This window comes from Somniosus microcephalus, chromosome 1 (genome assembly GCF_052327205.1).
Source record: "Somniosus microcephalus isolate GS21.2 chromosome 1, FLI_Smic_1.0, whole genome shotgun sequence".
In the NCBI taxonomy this organism is placed as follows: Eukaryota; Metazoa; Chordata; class Chondrichthyes; order Squaliformes; family Somniosidae; genus Somniosus; species Somniosus microcephalus.
In genome coordinates, this window is record NC_140987.1 from 15,348,385 (window position 1) to 15,370,187 (window position 21,803).

The 21,803-nt window shown below is 47.0% G+C and overlaps 1 protein-coding gene across 1 annotated transcript in view; it reads right to left on the reverse strand.

Annotated features, from left to right (window-relative positions):
* The window catches only part of LOC147123942 (sialic acid-binding Ig-like lectin 12), a 172,453-nt gene that overhangs the window by 30,804 nt on the left and 119,846 nt on the right, over positions 1 to 21,803 (reverse strand). The window contains exon 6 of the mRNA XM_085968745.1: positions 8,408 to 8,457. Coding sequence (XP_085824871.1) covers positions 8,408 to 8,457 — 50 coding nt within the window. The remainder of the gene's footprint in view (positions 1 to 8,407; positions 8,458 to 21,803) is intronic.

The following is a 21,803-nucleotide window of genomic DNA, read 5'->3' on the forward strand; positions in this document are numbered from 1 at the left end:
CTGATACATCACCACCCGGGACACTGCGAGTGGGCTGATACAACCTCACCCGGGACACTGCGAGCGGGCTGATACATCATCACCCGGGACACTGCGAGCGGGCTGATACAACCTCACCCAGGACACTGCGAGCGGGCTGATACATCACCACCCGGGACACTGCGAGCGGGCTGATACAACCTCACCCGGGACACTGCGAGCGGGTTGATACATCACCACTCGGGACACTGCGAGCGGGCTGATACATCACCCGGGACACTGCGAGTGGGCTGATACAACCTCACCCGGGACACTGCGAGTGGGCTGATACATCACCACCCGGGACACTGCGAGCGGGCTGATACAACCTCACCCGGGACACTGCGAGTGGGCTGATACATCACCACCCGGGACACTGCGAGTGGGCTGATACAACCTCACCCGGGACACTGCGAGTGGGCTGATACAACCGAGTGGCTCACTTGGCCACTTCAGATGGCGGTTAAGAGAGTCAACCACACTGAAGTTGGACTGCAGTCACATGTGGGCCAGACCGGGTAAGGATATTGAAACATAGAAGATAGGAGCAGGAGTAGGCCATTCGGCCCTTCGAGCCTGCTCCGCCATTCAATGAGATCATGGCTGATCATCCAAATTCAGTACCCTGTCCCTGCCTTCTCCCCATATCCCTTGATCCCTTTAGCCTTAAGAAATATATCCAACTCTTTCTTGAATATACTTAATGAACTGGCCTCCACCGCCCTCTGTGTCAGAGAATTCCACAGGTTCACCACTCTCTGGGTGAAGAAATTCCTCCTCATTTCAGTCCTAAATGGCTTACCCCTTATCCTTAGACTATGACCCCTGGTTCTGGACTCCCCGGCCATCAGAAACATCCTTCCTGCATCTAGTCTGTCCAGGCCTGACAGAATTTTATAGGTTTCGATGAGATCCCCTCTCAATCTTCTAAACTCCAGTGAGTATAAGCCCAATCGACACAATCTCTCCTCATACGTCATTCCTGCCATCCCAGGTATCAGCCTGGTGAATCTTCGCTGCACTCCTTCCATGGCAAGAACGTCCTTCCTCAGGTAAGGCGACCAAAACTGCACAGAATACTCAAGGTGCGGTCTCACCAAGGCCCTGTACAACTGCAGCAAGACATCCTTGTTCCTGTACTCAAACCCTCTTGCTATGAAGGCCAACATACCATTTGCCTTCTTAACCGCCTGCTGCACCTGCATGCTTACCTTCAGTGACTGGTGCACAAGAACACCCAGGTCTCTTTGCACTTCCCCTTCTCCCAATCTATTGCCATTCAAATAATAATCTGCCTTCCTGTTTTTGCCACCAAAGTGGATAACCTCACATTTATCCACATTATAGTGCATTTGCCATGTTTCTGCCCAATCACCCAACCTGTCCAAATCATGCTGGAGTTTCACGACATCCTCCTCACAGCATACCCTCCCACCCAGCTTTGTGTCGTCTGCAAATTTGGAGATATTACATCCAATTCACTCGTCCAGATCATTAATATATATTGTGAACAGCTGGGGTCCTAGGACCGATCCTTGCGGTACCCCACTAGTCACTGCCTGCCACTCGGAAAACGACCCGTTTATTCCAACTCTTTGCTTTCTGTCTGCCAACCAGTTCTCTATCCAAGTCAATACCTTGCCCCCAATCCCATGTGCCTTAATTTTGCACGCTAATCTCTTATGCGGGACCTTATCGAAAGCCTTCTGAAAGTCCAAATACACCACATCCACTGGTTCTCCCTTATCTATTTTACCAGTTACATTCTCAAAAAATTCCAGTAGATTAGTCAAGCATGATTTACCTTTTGTAAATCCATGTTGACTTTGTCCGATCCAGTCACTGCTTTCCAAGTGCTCTGCTATTACATCTTTTATAATGGACTCTAGCTTTTTCCCCACTACCGATGTCAAGCTTACCGGTCTATAATTCCCCGCCTTTTCTCTACCACCTTTTTTGAATAGTGGGGTAACATTAGCTACCCGCCAATCCATGGGTACCGTTCCAGAGTCTATCGAGTTCTGGAAGATGACCAGCAATGCATCTACTATTTCTAGGGCCACTTCCTTAAGTACCCTGGGATGTAGATTATCAGGCCCTGGGGATTTATCGGCCTTCAGTCCCATCAATTTCCCTAACACCATTTCCCTACAAATACTGATGTCTTACAGTTCCACCCATTCATCAGACCCTATGTTCCCCGGCATCTCTGTGAGGTTATTTATGTCCTCCTTTGTGAAGACAGAACCAAAATATGTATTTAGTTGGTCTGCCATTTCTTTTTTCCCCATTATAAATTCCCCCGATTCTGACTGCAAGGGACGTACGCTTGACTTCACCAATCTTTTTCTCTTCACATATCTATAAAAGCTTTTACAGTCAGTTTTTATGTTCCCTGCAAGCTTACTCTCATATTCTATTTTCCCTTTCTTAATTAATCCCTTTGCCCTCCTTTGTTGAATCCTAAACTGCTCCCAATCCTCAGGATTATTGCTTTTTCTGGCCAATTTATATGCCCTCTCCTTGGACCTTATGCTATCCCTAATTTTCCTTGTTAGCCACGGTTGGGTCACCTTTTTTGTTTTATTTTAAACAGCGGGTTTCCTTCACTCAAGGACGTTAGTCAACAAGTCAGGTTTTGACCACAATCTGACAGCTTCATGGTCACTTTTACCGATACCAAATTTTCATTTCCGGCCTTCTTTATTAACAGATCTCAAATTCTCAAACTCCCATGGTGGGATTTGAACTTGGGTTTTCTGGATTATTAGTCCAGGCCTTTGGATTAGATGCAGTAATAAATACAGGTCTGTGGCATATCTGAATTCTGTCCTAGAATCATAGAATGGTTACAGCACAGAAGGAGGCCATTCGGCCCGTTGAGCCCGTGCCGGCTCTCTGCAAGAGCACTTCAGCTCGTTCCACTCCCCCGCCCTTTCCCCGTAGCCCTGCCAATGTTTTTCCTTCAGGTATTTATCCAATTCCCTTTTGAAAGCCACGATTGAGTCTGCCTCCACCGCCCTTTCAGGCAGTGCATTCCAGATCCTAACCACTTGCTGCGTAAAAAAGATTTTCCTCATGTTGCCTTTGGTTCTTCTGCCAATCACCTTAAATCTGTGTCCTCTGGTTCTCGACCCTTGCACCAATGGGAACAGTTTCTCTCTCTCTACTCTGTCCAGACCCCTCATGATTTTGAACACCTCTAGCAAATCTCCTCTCAATCTTCTCTGCTCTAAGGCGAACAACCCAGCTTCCCCAGTCTATCCATGTAACTGAAGTCCCTCATCCCTGGAATCATTCTCATAAATCTTTTCTACACCCTCTCTAAGGCCATCACATCCTTCCTAAAGTGTGGTGCCCAGAATTGGACACAATACTCCAGTTGAGGCCGAACCAGTGTTTTATAAAGATTCATCATAACTTCCTTGCTTTTGTACTCTAAGCCTCTATTTATGAAGCCCAGGATCCCGTATGCTTTTTTAACCCCTTCCTCAACCTGCCCTGCCACCTTCAATTATTTGTGCACATATACCCCCAGGTCTCTCTGTTCATGTGCCCCCTTTAAGATTGTACCCTTTCGTTTATATTACCTCTCCTCGTTCTTCCTACCAAAATGTATCACTTCGCACTTTCAATATCATCTGCCACGTGTCCGCCCATTTCACCAGCCTGTCTATGTCCTTCTGAAGTCTATCACTATCCTCCTCACTGTTCACTATACAGGTAGACTACCCTTTATCCGGACTTCCGAAAACCGAAACCCTCTAAAAACCGAAGGTTTTTTCGTTCAGCGTAAGTCGTGCGTACGACTTACGCTGAACGAAAAAACCTTCGGTTGTTAGAGGGTTCCGGTTGCGGAAGTTCGGATAAAAGGTAAGTCGTGCGCACGACCCCCCGCCGACCCCCCCGCTGACCCCGCCAGCCCCGACAACCGCCGACCCCGCCAGCCCCGACAACCGCCGACCCCCCTGCGGACCCCGCCGGCCCCGACAACCGCCGACCCCGCCAGCCCCGACAACCACCGACCCCCCCGCGGACCCCGCCGGCCCCGACAACCGCCGACCCCGCCAGCCCCGACAACCGCCGACCCCCCCGCGGACCCCGCCAGCCCCGACAACCACCGACCCCCCCGCGGACCCCGCCGGCCCCGACAACCGCCGACCCCGCCAGCCCCGACAACCGCCGACACCCCCGCGGACCCCGCCGGCCCCGACCCCGCCAGCCCCGACAACCGCCGACCCCCCCGCGGACCCCGCCAGCCCCGACAACCGCCGACCCCCCCCGCGTACCCCGCCGGCCCCGACCCCGACTGACTTACGCTGAGCGTCAGCGTAAGTCGTGCGCACGACCCCCCGCCGACCCCCCCGCGGACCCCCCTTCTGAAATCCGAAATTCTCCTTTATCCGAAACTCGGCTGGTCCCGAGGTTTTCGGATAAAGGATAGTCTACCTGTACTTCCAAGTTCTGTGTCATCTGCAAATTTTGAAATTGTGCCCAGTACACCCAAGTCCAAGTCATTAATATATATCAAGAAAAGCAGTGGTCCTAGTACCAACCCCTGGGGAACACCACTGTGTACCTTCCTCCAGTCCGAAAAACAACTGTTCACCATTACTCTCTGTTTCCTGTCACTTAGCCAATTTTGTATCCGTGTTGCCACTGTCCCTTTTACTCCATGGCCTTCAACTTTGCTGGTAAGCCTATTATGTGGCGCTTTGTCGAACACCTTTTGGAAGTCCATGTACACCACGTCAACCGCATTGCCCTCATCAACCCTCTCTGTTACCTCATCAAAAAACTCGAAGTTAGTTAAACACGATTTGCCTTTAACAAATCCATGCTGGTCTTCCTTAATTAAGGGAACGGTAGCATAATGGTAACGTTACTGAGCTAGTAATCCAGAGACCTGGACTAATGATCCAGAGATGTGCGTTCAAATCCCACCACTGCAGCTGGGAATTTAAATTCAGTTAACTAAATAAATCTGGAATAAAAAACTAGTATCAATAACGGTAACCATGAAACTATGGGATTGTTGTAAAAACTCATCTGGTTCACTACTGCCCTTTAGGGAAGGAAATCTGACTCCAGAAGTCGACTCTTAACAGCTCTCTGAAATGGCCTAGCAAGCCACTCAGTTGTAACAAATAAGAATAAAATTGGACAGACAACCCGGCACCGGTTACGGACACGACAACGGCTCACCCAGCCCAGTTGACCCTGCAAAGTCCTCCTCACCAACATCTGGGAACTTGTGCTACAATTAGGAGAGCTGTCCCACAGACTAGTCAAGCAATAGCCTGACATAGTTGATATGAATCAGTCATTCATGAAAGAAAGACTTATGAAATAATACTGAGCGACCTGCGGGTGGCGCTGTCCAGGGAGAGTATAAAGGCACGGGCCCAGCTTGCGCAGGACATTCTTAACAGGAACTAGTGAAGTACACAACTAGACCTCCATGTTGTAAAACAGTTGATTAAAGCTTTGTTTAACGCTTCGACCAAATGCCTAATAGTTGTCCATAGTCATACTCACAAAATCATACCTTTCAGCCAATGTCCCAGACTCCTCCATCACCATCCCTGGGTATGTCCTGTCCCACCGGCAGGACAGACCCATCAGGGGTGGTGGACAGTGGTATACAGTTGGGAAGGAGTGGCCCTGGGAATCCTCAACATTGATTCCAGACCCCATGAAGTCTCATGACTTCAGGTCAAGCATGGGCAAGGAAACCTCCTGCTGATTCCCACCTACCGCCCTCCCTCAACTGATGAATCAGTACTCCTCCATGTTGAACACCACTTGGAAGAAGCACTGAGAGTAGCACAGTGCACAGAATGTACTCTTGGTGGGGAACTTCAGTGTCCATCACCAAGAGTGGCTCACTAGCACCACTACTGACCGAGCTGGCCAAGTCCTGAAGGACATACCTGCCAGTCTGGGCCTGCGACAGGTGGTGAGAGAACCAACACGAGGGAAAAACCTACTTGACCGCGTCCTCACCAAACTACCCGTCGCAGATGCATCTGTCCATGGCAGTATTGGTAGCAGTGACCACCGCACAGTCATTGTGGAGTTGAAGTCCTATCTTCACACTGAGGACACCCTCCATCGTGTTGTGTGGCACTACCACCGTGCTAAATGGGATAGATTCAGAACAGATCTAGCTGCTCTAAACTGGGCATCCATGAGGCGCTGTGGGCCATCAGCAGCAGCAGAATTGTATTCCGCCACAATCTGTAACCCCAGGGCTGGGCATATCCCTCACTCTACCATTACCATCAAGCCAGGGGACCAACCCTGGTTCAATAAGGAGAGTGGGATAAACTGGGTGGGATATTGTAGGGTATGGGGACTGAGCAGGAGAGTGGGATTAGACTGGGTGGGATATTAAAGGGTGCGGGGGGTGAGCGAGAGAATGGGATTAGACTGGGTGGGATATTAAAGGGTATGGAGAGCGAGGAGAGTGGGATAGACTGGGTGGGATATTAAAGGGTATGGGAGTGAGCAGGAGAGTGGGATTGGACTGGGCGAGATATTGTAGGGTCTGGAGAGTGAGCAGGAGAGTGGGATTAGACTGGATGGGATATTGTAGGTTATGGAGAGGGAGGGGGAGAGTGGGATCAGACTGGGTGGGATATTAAAGGGTACGGGGAGTGAGCAGGAGAGTGAGATTAGACTGGGTGGGATATTGTAGGTTATGGAGAGTGAGCAGGAGAGTGAGATTAGACTGGGTGGGATATTAAAGGGTATGGGGACGGAGCAGGAGAGTGGGATCAGACTGGGTGGGATATTAAAGGGTACGGGGAGTGAGCAGGAGAGTGGGATCAGACTGGGTGGGATATTAAAGGGTACGGGGAGTGAGCAGGAGAGTGAGATTAGACTGGGTGGGATATTGTAGGTTATGGAGAGTGAGCAGGAGAGTGAGATTAGACTGGGTGGGATATTAAAGGGTATGGGGACGGAGCAGGAGTGGGATCAGACTGGGTGGGATATTAAAGGGTACGGGGAGTGAGCAGGAGAGTGGGATTAGACTGGGTGGGATATTAAAGGGTATAGGGAGTGGGATTAGACTGGGTGGGATATTAAAAGGAATGGTGACATTTTTGGAAAACGATGATTAGTACCCCCAATGTCTTCCATCTCCCCCAGTATTCTGGGGTGCATTCCAAAAATCTTGTTAACCTTTTTAGCACAGTGCGGTTTTGAATATTTCTCTCCAGTAGTGGCTCTTCCAGCCCCTCTCTCCCTCCCTCCCTCCCTCCAAGTACCACTTTCACCTTCCTCTGTAAAAACTGAAGTAAATCAAGATGTAACGGTTGGGCAGCTCCAAACTTGGGGGTTTATAAGCCTGGAAGGGAAGGGAAGACTGAGGGAGGGGAGGAGTTCCCCAATGATCAGATCCCGAGAAAGAATGGGTTAAAGCAGGAGATGGTGAGCCTAGCCTCGGTTTAATGCTGCTTTCCCCACCCCTCCCCCAACCACTACTGGGAATCACTTGGAGTGACTGACAACCAGCTGAACTCTCTTCCCTACTCTGTGCCGAAGCATGCGGGCTGATGGTGAATGATAGCAGACACCTACAAGAGAGTTTCAGTCAGTAATTCAATTCAATTTCAATTTTATTGGTCACATAACTAAATACATGAAGTGTAATCTAGTCAGTGAAGTGCTTTTTACTTGACGAGCTGAGAGCACCAAGCACCAGGAACACTTAGCTGCCTGGTACGCACGGAGCTCGCAAGGATGGCAGCCATCTTCATCGGCGCCATCACAAAAAAACACATACCGACATATACACCCATACATACTTTAAATATAAATGAAGCAGATATAAAATAAATAAAAGACATAAAAAGACAGCACATAAAATGAACAAGCAATAATGTAAAAATAGTAATTTCTACAGTAATTACATTGATATTTCTACCCAGGCTTCTAGAATAATCTCTGGTTACAGGGTGGCCGCACTGAGAGAGCATCGTGAGGAACTCACAACTTATAATTAAATAAATTTAATTAATTAATTAATTAATTCAGCCACGGGATTCAAGTAATCTGAAATGGTCATAGTCTATGAAACCATCCAGAGCCAGCAATTGAGGGGAGGATTTTCACCTTCACTGTTTGGGCAATAATCTCGTGAATCAGATCACCCGGCCTTGATAGAACCCACCTGATTTTCATTCCTTTGAGTTCAATAGAATCAAACTCGAACGGGTTCTATGAAGGGGCGGTCAATCTGTCCCATCGGTTATCACCCAGGCAGTGAAGGTGAGAATCTACCCCTGAATAGCTGTCCTGTATTTCTATTCGTAGATACCCGTTAAGCTCTCCCTGGTGCACTGAAAGGCATTTGATCAGTTAATTGGAGTGCAGACGTTACCTGGTGCGGACCGCTGGGTCCCGGCAGTGCTGGCTGAACGCGGATCATTCCTGAAAAGAAAATGAAACACAAATATTCAGAGGCATAATCCTAGATGACAGTAATGTGAGAAAGTATCTGTACATATCAACGTCCTGCTCACGTTATTCAGAGAACAGATTTCCGAGGGTGATTAACACAGTTAATCGATCGACCCCTACGAGAAAGAGCACGTGTGCGGATGTGGACACAAACAGGCTCGGCAAAATTGAACAGCTTGACAATGCTCAGTCTAGACTTGGCACAGTTGAATAGCCTGCCAATGCTCAGTCTAGACTTGGCACAGTTAAATAGCCTGCCAATGCTCAGTCTAGACTTGGCACAGTTGAATAGCCTGCCAATGCTCAGTCTAGACTTGGCATAGTTGAATAGCTTGCCAATGCTCAGTCTAGACTTGGCACAGTTGAATGCCCTGCCAATGCTCAGTCTAGACTTGGCACAGTTGAATAGCCTGCCAATGCTCAGTCTAGACTTGGCACAGTTGAATAGCCTGCCAATGCTCAGTCTAGACTTGGCACAGTTGAATAGCCTGCCAATGCTCAGTCTAGACTTGGCACAGTTGAATAGCTTGACAGTGCACAGTCTAGACTTGGCACAGTTGAATAGCTTGACAATGCTCAGTCTAGACTTGGCACAGTTGAATAGCCTGCCAATGCTCATTCTAGACTTGGCACAGTTGAATAGCTTGACAATGCTCAGTCTAGACTTGGCACAGTTAAATAGCTTGACAATGCACAGTCTAGACTTGGCATAGTTGAATAGCTTGACAATGCACAGTCTAGACTTGGCATAGTTGAATAGCTTGACAATGCACACTCTAGACTTGGCATAGTTGAATAGCTTGACAATGCACAGTCTAGACTTGGCATAGTTGAATAGCTTGTCAATGCTCAGTCTAGACCTGGCACAGTTGAATAGCTTGACAATGCACAGTCTAGACTTGGCACAGTTGAATAGCCTGCCAATGCTCAGTCTAGACTTGGCACAGTTGAATAGCTTCACAATGCTCAGTTTAGACTTGGCACAGTTGAATAGCTTGTCAATGCTCAGTCTAGACTTGGCACAGTTGAATAGCCTGCCAATGCTCAGTCTAGATTTGGCACAGTTGAATAGCTTGACAATGCACAGTCTAGACTTGGCACAGTTGAATAGCTTGACAATGCTCAGTCTAGGCTTGGCACAATTGAATAGCCTGCCAATGCTCAGTCTAGACTTGGCACAGTTGAATAGCCTGCCAATGCTCAGTCTAGACTTGGCATAGTTGAATAGCTTGAAAATGCTCAGTCTAGACTTGGCACAGTTGAATAGCCTGCCAATGCTCAGTCTAGACTTGGCACAGTTGAATAGCCTGCCAATGCTCAGTCTAGACTTGGCACAGTTGAATAGCTTGACAATGCACAGTCTAGACTTGGCATAGTTGAATAGCTTGACAATGCTCAGTCTAGACTTGGCACAGTTGAATAGCTTGACAATGCACAGTCTAGACTTGGCATAGTTGAATAGCTTGACAATGCACAGTCTAGACTTGGCATAGTTCAATAGCTTGACGATGCACGGTCTAGACTTGGCACAGTTGAATAGCTTGACAATGCACAGTCTAGACTTGGCACAGTTGAACAGCTTGTCAATGCTCAGTCTAGACTTGGCACAGTAGAATAGACTGCCAATGCTCAGTCTAGACTTGGCACAGTTGAATAGCCTGCCAATGCTCAGTCTAGACATGGCACAGTTGAATAGCTTGACAATGCACAGTCTAGACTTGGCATAGTTGAATAGCTTGACAATGCACAGTCTAGACGTGGCATAGTTGAATAGCTTGACAATGCTCAGTCTAGACTTGGCACAGTTGAATAGCCTGCCAATGCTCAGTCTAGACTTGGCACAGTTGAATAGCTTGACAATGCACAGTCCAGACTTGGCATTGTTGAATAGCTTGACAATGCTCAGTCTAGACTTGGCATAGTTGAATAGCTTGACAATGCACAGTCTAGACTTGGTACAGTTGAATAGCTTGTCAATGCTCAGTCTAGCCTTGGCACAGTTGAATAGCCTGCCAATGCTCAGTCTAGACTTGGCACAGTTGAATACCCTGCCAATGCTCAGTCTAGACTTGGCACAGTTGAATAGCTTGTCAATGCTCAGTCTAGACTTGGCACAGTTGAATAGCCTGCCAATGCTCAGTCTAGACTTGGCACAGTTGAATAGCCTGCCAATGCTCAGTCTAGACTTGGCACAGTTGAATAGCCTGCCAATGCTCAGTCTAGACTTGGCACAGTTGAATAGCTTGTCAATGCTCAGTCTACACTTGGCACAGTTGAATAGCTTGTCAATGCTCAGTCTAGACTTGGCACAGTTGAATAGCCTGCCAATGCTCAGTCTAGACTTGGCAAAGTTAAATAGCTTGTCAATGCTCAGTCTAGACTTGGCACAGTTGAATAGCCTGCCAATGCTCAGTCTAGACTTGGCACAGTTGAATAGCCTGCCAATGCTCAGTCTAGACTTGGCACAGTTGAATAGCTTGTCAATGCTCAGTCTACACTTGGCACAGTTGAATAGCCTGCCAATGCTCAGTCTAGACTTGGCACAGTTGAATAGCCTGCCAATGCTCAGTCTAGACTTGGCACAGTTGAATAGCCTGCCAATGCTCAGTCTAGACTTGGCACAGTTGAATAGCTTGAAAAGGCACAGTCTAGACTTGGCACAGTTGAATAGCTTGACAATGCACAGTCTAGACTTGGCACAGTTGAATAGCTTGACAATGCACAGTCTAGACTTGGCACAGTTGAATAGCTGACAATGCACAGTCTAGACTTGGCATAGTTGAATAGCCTGCCAATGCTCAGGCTAGACTTGGCACAGTTGAATAGCCTGCCAATGCTCAGTCTAGACTTGGCACAGTTGAATAGCCTGCCAATGCTCAGTCTAGACTTGGCACAGTTGAATAGCCTACCAATGCTCAGTCTAGACTTGGCACAGTTGAATAGCTTGTCAATGCTCAGTCTACACTTGGCACAGTTGAATAGCTTGTCAATGCTCAGTCTAGACTTGGCACAGTTGAATAGCATGCCAATGCTCAGTCTAGACTTGGCACAGTTAAATAGCTTGTCAATGCTCAGTCTAGACTTGGCACAGTTGAATAGCCTGCCAATGCTCAGTCTAGACTTGGCACAGTTGAATAGCCTGCCAATGCTCAGTCTAGACTTGGCACAGTTGAATAGCTTGTCAATGCTCAGTCTACACTTGGCACAGTTGAATAGCCTGCCAATGCTCAGTCTAGACTTGGCACAGTTGAATAGCCTGCCAATGCTCAGTCTAGACTTGGCACAGTTGAATAGCCTGCCAATGCTCAGTCTAGACTTGGCACAGTTGAATAGCCTGCCAATGCTCAGTCTAGACTTGGCACAGTTGAATAGCTTGTCAATGCTCAGTCTACACTTGGCACAGTTGAATAGCCTGCCAATGCTCAGTCTAGACTTGGCACAGTTGAATAGCCTGCCAATGCTCAGTCTAGACTTGGCACAGTTGAATAGCCTGCCAATGCTCAGTCTAGACTTGGCACAGTTGAATAGCTTGAAAATGCACAGTCTAGACTTGGCACATTTGAATAGCTTGACAATGCACAGTCTAGACTTGGCACAGTTGAATAGCTTGACAATGCACAGTCTAGACTTGGCACAGTTGAATAGCTGACAATGCACAGTCTAGACTTGGCATAGTTGAATAGCCTGCCAATGCTCAGGCTAGACTTGGCACAGTTGAATAGCTTGTCAATGCTCAGTCTAGACTTGGCACAGTTGAATAGCCTGCCAATGCTCAGTCTAGACTTGGCACAGTTAAATAGCTTGTCAATGCTCAGTCTAGACTTGGCACAGTTGAATAGCCTGCCAATGCTCAGTCTAGACTTGGCACAGTTGAATAGCCTGCCAATGGTCAGTCTAGACTTGGCACAGTTGAATAGCTTGTCAATGCTCAGTCTACACTTGGCACAGTTGAATAGCCTGCCAATGCTCAGTCTAGACTTGGCACAGTTGAATAGCCTGCCAATGCTCAGTCTAGACTTGGCACAGTTGAATAGCCTGCCAATGCTCAGTCTAGACTTGGCACAGTTGAATAGCTTGACAATGCACAGTCTAGACTTGGCACAGTTGAATAGCTTGACAATGCACAGTCTAGACTTGGCACAGTTGAATAGTTTGACAATGCACAGTCTAGACTTGGCACAGTTGAATAGCTGACAATGCACAGTCTAGACTTGGCATAGTTGAATAGCCTGCCAATGCTCAGGCTAGACGTGGCACAGTTGAATAGCTTGACAATGCACAGTCTAGACTTGGCACATTGAATAGCTTGACAATGCACAGTCTAGAATTGCCACAGTTGAATAGCCTGCCAATGCTCAGTCTAGACTTGGCACAGTTGAAGAGCTTGACAATGCTCAGTCTAGACTTGGCACAGTTGAATAGCCTGCCAATGCTCAGTCTAGACTTGGCACAGTTGAATAGCTTGACAATGCTCAGTCTCGACTTGGCACAGTTGAATAGCCTGCCAATGCTCAGTCTAGACTTGGCACAGTTGAATAGCCTGCCAATGCTCAGTCTAGACTTGGCACAGTTGAATAGCTTGACAATGCACAGTCCAGACTTGGCATAGTTGAATAGCTTGACAATGCTCAGTCTAGACTTGGCATAGTTGAATAGCTTGACAATGCACAGTCTAGACTTGGTACAGTTGAATAGCTTGTCAATGCTCATTCTAGCCTTGGCACAGTTGAATACCCTGCCAATGCTCAGTCTAGACTTGGCACAGTTGAATAGCTTGTCAATGCTCAGTCTAGACTTGGCACAGTTGAATAGCTTGTCAATGCTCAGTCTACACTTGGCACAGTTGAATAGCCTGCCAATGCTCAGTCTAGACTTGGCACAGTTGAATAGCTTGTCAATGCTCAGTCTGGACTTGGCACAGTTGAATAGCTTGTCAATGCACAGTCTAGACTTGGCACAGTTGAATAGCCTGCCAATGCTCAGTCTAGACTTGGCACAGTGGAATAGCTTGTCAATGCTCACTGAATAGCTTGTCAATGCTCATTCTACACTTGGCACAGTTGAATAGCTTGTCAATGCACAGTCTAGACTTGGCACAGTTGAATAGCTTGTCAATGCACAGTCTAGAATTGGCACAGTTGAATAGCTTGTCAATGCACAGTCTAGACTTGACACAGTTGAATAGCTTGTCAATGCTCAGTCTAGACTTGGCACAGTTGAATAGCTTGTCAATGCACAGTCTAGACTTGGCACAGTTGAATAGCTTGTCAATGCTCAGTCTAGACTTGGCACAGTTGAATAGCTTGACAATGCTCAGTCTAGATTTGGCACAGTTGAATAGCTTGTCAATGCACAGTCTAGACTTGGCACAGTTGAATAGCCTGCCAATGCTCAGTCTAGACTTGGCACAGTTGAATAGCCTGCCAATGCTCAGTCTAGACTTGGCACAGTTGAATAGCCTGCCAATGCTCAGTCTAGACTTGGCACAGTTGAATAGCCTGCCAATGCTCAGTCTAGACTTGGCACAGTTGAATAGCTTGTCAATGCTCAGTCTACACTTGGCACAGTTGAATAGCCTGCCAATGCTCAGTCTAGACTTGGCACAGTTGAATAGCCTGCCAATGCTCAGTCTAGACTTGGCACAGTTGAATAGCCTGCCAATGCTCAGTCTAGACTTGGCACAGTTGAATAGCTTGAAAATGCACAGTCTAGACTTGGCACATTTGAATAGCTTGACAATGCACAGTCTAGACCTGGCACAGTTGAATAGCTTGACAATGCACAGTCTAGACTTGGCACAGTTGAATAGCTGACAATGCACAGTCTAGACTTGGCATAGTTGAATAGCTTGACAATGCACAGTCTAGACTTGGCACAGTTAAATAGCTTGTCAATGCTCAGTCTAGACTTGGCACAGTTGAATAGCCTGCCAATGCTCAGTCTAGACTTGGCACAGTTGAATAGCCTGCCAATGCTCAGGCTAGACTTGGCACAGTTGAATAGCTTGTCAATGCTCAGTCTAGACTTGGCACAGTTGAATAGCCTGCCAATGCTCAGTCTAGACTTGGCACAGTTAAATAGCTTGTCAATGCTCAGTCTAGACTTGGCACAGTTGAATAGCCTGCCAATGCTCAGTCTAGACTTGGCACAGTTGAATAGCCTGCCAATGGTCAGTCTAGACTTGGCACAGTTGAATAGCTTGTCAATGCTCAGTCTACACTTGGCACAGTTGAATAGCCTGCCAATGCTCAGTCTAGACTTGGCACAGTTGAATAGCCTGCCAATGCTCAGTCTAGACTTGGCACAGTTGAATAGCCTGCCAATGCTCAGTCTAGACTTGGCACAGTTGAATAGCTTGACAATGCACAGTCTAGACTTGGCACAGTTGAATAGCTTGACAATGCACAGTCTAGACTTGGCACAGTTGAATAGCTTGACAATGCACAGTCTAGACTTGGCACAGTTGAATAGCTGACAATGCACAGTCTAGACTTGGCATAGCTGAATAGCCTGCCAATGCTCAGGCTAGACGTGGCACAGTTGAATAGCTTGACAATGCACAGTCTAGAATTGCCACAGTTGAATAGCCTGCCAATGCTCAGTCTAGACTTGGCACAGTTGAAGAGCTTGACAATGCTCAGTCTAGACTTGGCACAGTTGAATAGCCTGCCAATGCTCAGTCTAGACTTGGCACAGTTGAATAGCTTGACAATGCTCAGTCTCGACTTGGCACAGTTGAATAGCCTGCTAATGCTCAGTCTAGACTTGGCACAGTTGAATAGCCTGCCAATGCTCAGTCTAGACTTGGCACAGTTGAATAGCTTGACAATGCACAGTCCAGACTTGGCATAGTTGAATAGCTTGACAATGCTCAGTCTAGACTTGGCATAGTTGAATAGCTTGACAATGCACAGTCTAGACTTGGTACAGTTGAATAGCTTGTCAATGCTCATTCTAGCCTTGGCACAGTTGAATACCCTGCCAATGCTCAGTCTAGACTTGGCACAGTTGAATAGCTTCACAATGCTCAGTTTAGACTTGGCACAGTTGAATAGCTTGTCAATGCTCAGTCTAGACTTGGCACAGTTGAATAGCCTGCCAATGCTCAGTCTAGATTTGGCACAGTTGAATAGCTTGACAATGCACAGTCTAGACTTGGCACAGTTGAATAGCTTGACAATGCTCAGTCTAGGCTTGGCACAGTTGAATAGCCTGCCAATGCTCAGTCTAGACTTGGCACAGTTGAATAGCCTGCCAATGCTCAGTCTAGACTTGGCACAGTTGAATAGCCTGCCAATGCTCAGTCTAGACTTGGCACAGTTGAACAGCTTGACAATGCACAGTCTAGACTTGGCATAGTTGAATAGCTTGACAATGCTCAGTCTAGACTTGGCACAGTTGAATAGCTTGACAATGCACAGTCTAGACTTGGCATAGTTGAATAGCTTGACAATGCACAGTCTAGACTTGGCATAGTTCAATAGCTTGACGATGCACGGTCTAGACTTGGCACAGTTGAATAGCTTGACAATGCACAGTCTAGACTTGGCACAGTTGAACAGCTTGTCAATGCTCAGTCTAGACTTGGCACAGTAGAATAGCCTGCCAATGCTCAGTCTAGACTTGGCACAGTTGAATAGCCTGCCAATGCTCAGTCTAGACATGGCACAGTTGAATAGCTTGACAATGCACAGTCTAGACTTGGCATAGTTGAATAGCTTGACAATGCACAGTCTAGACGTGGCATAGTTGAATAGCTTGACAATGCTCAGTCTAGACTTGGCACAGTTGAATAGCCTGCCAATGCTCAGTCTAGACTTGGCACAGTTGAATAGCTTGACAATGCTCAGTCTAGACTTGGCACAGTTGAATAGCCTGCTAATGCTCAGTCTAGACTTGGCACAGTTGAATAGCCTGCCAATGCTCAGTCTAGACTTGGCACAGTTGAATAGCTTGACAATGCACAGTCCAGACTTGGCATTGTTGAATAGCTTGACAATGCTCAGTCTAGACTTGGCATAGTTGAATAGCTTGACAATGCACAGTCTAGACTTGGTACAGTTGAATAGCTTGTCAATGCTCAGTCTAGCCTTGGCACAGTTGAATAGCCTGCCAATGCTCAGTCTAGACTTGGCACAGTTGAATACCCTGCCAATGCTCAGTCTAGACTTGGCACAGTTGAATAGCTTGTCAATGCTCAGTCTAGACTTGGCACAGTTGAATAGCCTGCCAATGCTCAGTCTAGACTTGGCACAGTTGAATAGCCTGCCAATGCTCAGTCTAGACTTGGCACAGTTGAATAGCCTGCCAATGCTCAGTCTAGACTTGGCACAGTTGAATAGCTTGTCAATGCTCAGTCTACACTTGGCACAGTTGAATAGCTTGTCAATGCTCAGTCTAGACTTGGCACAGTTGAATAGCCTGCCAATGCTCAGTCTAGACTTGGCAAAGTTAAATAGCTTGTCAATGCTCAGTCTAGACTTGGCACAGTTGAATAGCCTGCCAATGCTCAGTCTAGACTTGGCACAGTTGAATAGCCTGCCAATGCTCAGTCTAGACTTGGCACAGTTGAATAGCTTGTCAATGCTCAGTCTACACTTGGCACAGTTGAATAGCCTGCCAATGCTCAGTCTAGACTTGGCACAGTTGAATAGCCTGCCAATGCTCAGTCTAGACTTGGCACAGTTGAATAGCCTGCCAATGCTCAGTCTAGACTTGGCACAGTTGAATAGCTTGAAAAGGCACAGTCTAGACTTGGCACAGTTGAATAGCTTGACAATGCACAGTCTAGACTTGGCACAGTTGAATAGCTTGACAATGCACAGTCTAGACTTGGCACAGTTGAATAGCTGACAATGCACAGTCTAGACTTGGCATAGTTGAATAGCCTGCCAATGCTCAGGCTAGACTTGGCACAGTTGAATAGCCTGCCAATGCTCAGTCTAGACTTGGCACAGTTGAATAGCCTGCCAATGCTCAGTCTAGACTTGGCACAGTTGAATAGCCTACCAATGCTCAGTCTAGACTTGGCACAGTTGAATAGCTTGTCAATGCTCAGTCTACACTTGGCACAGTTGAATAGCTTGTCAATGCTCAGTCTAGACTTGGCACAGTTGAATAGCATGCCAATGCTCAGTCTAGACTTGGCACAGTTAAATAGCTTGTCAATGCTCAGTCTAGACTTGGCACAGTTGAATAGCCTGCCAATGCTCAGTCTAGACTTGGCACAGTTGAATAGCCTGCCAATGCTCAGTCTAGACTTGGCACAGTTGAATAGCTTGTCAATGCTCAGTCTACACTTGGCACAGTTGAATAGCCTGCCAATGCTCAGTCTAGACTTGGCACAGTTGAATAGCCTGCCAATGCTCAGTCTAGACTTGGCACAGTTGAATAGCCTGCCAATGCTCAGTCTAGACTTGGCACAGTTGAATAGCCTGCCAATGCTCAGTCTAGACTTGGCACAGTTGAATAGCTTGTCAATGCTCAGTCTACACTTGGCACAGTTGAATAGCCTGCCAATGCTCAGTTTAGACTTGGCACAGTTGAATAGCCTGCCAATGCTCAGTCTAGACTTGGCACAGTTGAATAGCCTGCCAATGCTCAGTCTAGACTTGGCACAGTTGAATAGCTTGAAAATGCACAGTCTAGACTTGGCACATTTGAATAGCTTGACAATGCACAGTCTAGACTTGGCACAGTTGAATAGCTTGACAATGCACAGTCTAGACTTGGCACAGTTGAATAGCTGACAATGCACAGTCTAGACTTGGCATAGTTGAATAGCCTGCCAATGCTCAGGCTAGACTTGGCACAGTTGAATAGCTTGTCAATGCTCAGTCTAGACTTGGCACAGTTGAATAGCCTGCCAATGCTCAGTCTAGACTTGGCACAGTTAAATAGCTTGTCAATGCTCAGTCTAGACTTGGCACAGTTGAATAGCCTGCCAATGCTCAGTCTAGACTTGGCACAGTTGAATAGCCTGCCAATGGTCAGTCTAGACTTGGCACAGTTGAATAGCTTGTCAATGCTCAGTCTACACTTGGCACAGTTGAATAGCCTGCCAATGCTCAGTCTAGACTTGGCACAGTTGAATAGCCTGCCAATGCTCAGTCTAGACTTGGCACAGTTGAATAGCCTGCCAATGCTCAGTCTAGACTTGGCACAGTTGAATAGCTTGACAATGCACAGTCTAGACTTGGCACAGTTGAATAGCTTGACAATGCACAGTCTAGACTTGGCACAGTTGAATAGCTTGACAATGCACAGTCTAGACTTGGCACAGTTGAATAGCTGACAATGCACAGTCTAGACTTGGCATAGTTGAATAGCCTGCCAATGCTCAGGCTAGACGTGGCACAGTTGAATAGCTTGACAATGCACAGTCTAGACTTGGCACATTGAATAGCTTGACAATGCACAGTCTAGAATTGCCACAGTTGAATAGCCTGCCAATGCTCAGTCTAGACTTGGCACAGTTGAAGAGCTTGACAATGCTCAGTCTAGACTTGGCACAGTTGAATAGCCTGCCAATGCTCAGTCTAGACTTGGCACAGTTGAATAGCTTGACAATGCTCAGTCTCGACTTGGCACAGTTGAATAGCCTGCTAATGCTCAGTCTAGACTTGGCACAGTTGAATAGCCTGCCAATGCTCAGTCTAGACTTGGCACAGTTGAATAGCTTGACAATGCACAGTCCAGACTTGGCATAGTTGAATAGCTTGACAATGCTCAGTCTAGACTTGGCATAGTTGAATAGCTTGACAATGCACAGTCTAGACTTGGTACAGTTGAATAGCTTGTCAATGCTCAGTCTAGACTTGGCACAGTTGAATAGCCTGCCAATGCTCAGTCTAGACTTGGCACAGTTGAATAGCCTGCCAATGCTCAGGCTAGACTTGGCACAGTTGAATAGCTTGTCAATGCTCAGTCTAGACTTGGCACAGTTGAATAGCCTGCCAATGCTCAGTCTAGACTTGGCACAGTTAAATAGCTTGTCAATGCTCAGTCTAGACTTGGCACAGTTGAATAGCCTGCCAATGCTCAGTCTAGACTTGGCACAGTTGAATAGCCTGCCAATGGTCAGTCTAGACTTGGCACAGTTGAATAGCTTGTCAATGCTCAGTCTACACTTGGCACAGTTGAATAGCCTGCCAATGCTCAGTCTAGACTTGGCACAGTTGAATAGCCTGCCAATGCTCAGTCTAGACTTGGCACAGTTGAATAGCCTGCCAATGCTCAGTCTAGACTTGGCACAGTTGAATAGCTTGACAATGCACAGTCTAGACTTGGCACAGTTGAATAGCTTGACAATGCACAGTCTAGACTTGGCACAGTTGAATAGCTTGACAATGCACAGTCTAGACTTGGCACAGTTGAATAGCTGACAATGCACAGTCTAGACTTGGCATAGCTGAATAGCCTGCCAATGCTCAGGCTAGACGTGGCACAGTTGAATAGCTTGACAATGCACAGTCTAGAATTGCCACAGTTGAATAGCCTGCCAATGCTCAGTCTAGACTTGGCACAGTTGAAGAGCTTGACAATGCTCAGTCTAGACTTGGCACAGTTGAATAGCCTGCCAATGCTCAGTCTAGACTTGGCACAGTTGAATAGCTTGACAATGCTCAGTCTCGACTTGGCACAGTTGAATAGCCTGCTAATGCTCAGTCTAGACTTGGCACAGTTGAATAGCCTGCCAATGCTCAGTCTAGACTTGGCACAGTTGAATAGCTTGACAATGCACAGTCCAGACTTGGCATAGTTGAATAGCTTGACAATGCTCAGTCTAGACTTGGCATAGTTGAATAGCTTGACAATGCACAGTCTAGACTTGGTACAGTTGAATAGCTTGTCAATGCTCATTCTAGCCTTGGCACAGTTGAATACCCTGCCAATGCTCAGTCTAGACTTGGCACAGTTGAATAGCTTGTCAATGCTCAGTCTAGACTTGGCACAGTTGAATAGCCTGCCAATGCTCAGTCTAGACTTGGCACAGTTGAATAGCTTGTCAATGCTCAGTCTACACTTGGCACAGTTGAATAGCTTGACAATGCTCAGTCTAGACTTGGCATAGTTGAATAGCCTGCCAATGCTCAGTCTAGACTTGGCACAGTTAAATAGCTTGGCAATGCTCAGTCTAGACTTGGCACAGTTGAATAGCCTGCCAATGCTCAGTCTAGACTTGGCACAGTTGAATAGCCTGCCAATGCTCAGTCTAGACTTGGCACAGTTGAATAGCTTGTCAATGCTCAGTCTACACTTGGCACAGTTGAATAGCCTGCCAATGCTCAGTCTAGACTTGGCACAGTTGAATAGCTTGTCAATGCTCAGTCTGGACTTGGCACAGTTGAATAGCTTGTCAATGCACAGTCTAGACTTGGCACAGTTGAATAGCCTGCCAATGCTCAGTCTAGACTTGGCACAGTGGAATAGCTTGTCAATGCTCACTGAATAGCTTGTCAATGCTCATTCTACACTTGGCACAGTTGAATAGCTTGTCAATGCACAGTCTAGACTTGGCACAGTTGAATAGCTTGTCAATGCACAGTCTAGAATTGGCACAGTTGAACAGCCTGCCAATGCTCAGTGTACACTTGGCACAGTTGAATAGCTTGTCAATGCACAGTCTAGACTTGGCACAGTTGAATAGCTTGTCAATGCTCAGTCTAGACTTGGCACAGTTGAATAGCTTGTCAATGCACAGTCTAGACTTGGCACAGTTGAATAGCTTGTCAATGCTCAGTCTGGACTTGGCACAGTTGAATAGCTTGTCAATGCACAGTCTAGACTTGGCACAGTTGAATAGCCTGCCAATGCTCAGTCTAGACTTGGCACAGTTGAATAGCCTGCCAATGCTCAGTCTAGACTTGGCACAGTTGAATAGCTTGTCAATGCTCAGTCTAGACTTGGCACAGTTGAATAGCCTGCCAATGCTCAGTCTAGACTTGGCACAGTTTAATAGCTTGTCAATGCTCAGTCTAGACTTGGCACAGTTGAATAGCTTGTCAATGCTCAGTCTAGACTTGGCACAGTTGAATAGCGTGCCAATGCTCAGTCTAGACTTGGCACAGTTGGATAGCTTGTCAATGCTCAGTCTAGACTTGGCACAGTTGAATAGCTTGTCAATGCTCAGTCTAGATTTGGCACAGTTGAATAGCCTGCCAATGCTCAGTCTAGACTTGGCACAGTTGAATAGCTTGTCAATGCTCAGTCTAGACTTGGCACAGTTGAATAGCCTGCCAATGCTCAGTCTAGACTTGGCACAGTTGAAAAGCCTGCCAATGCTCAGTCTAGACTTGGCACAGTTGAATAGCTTG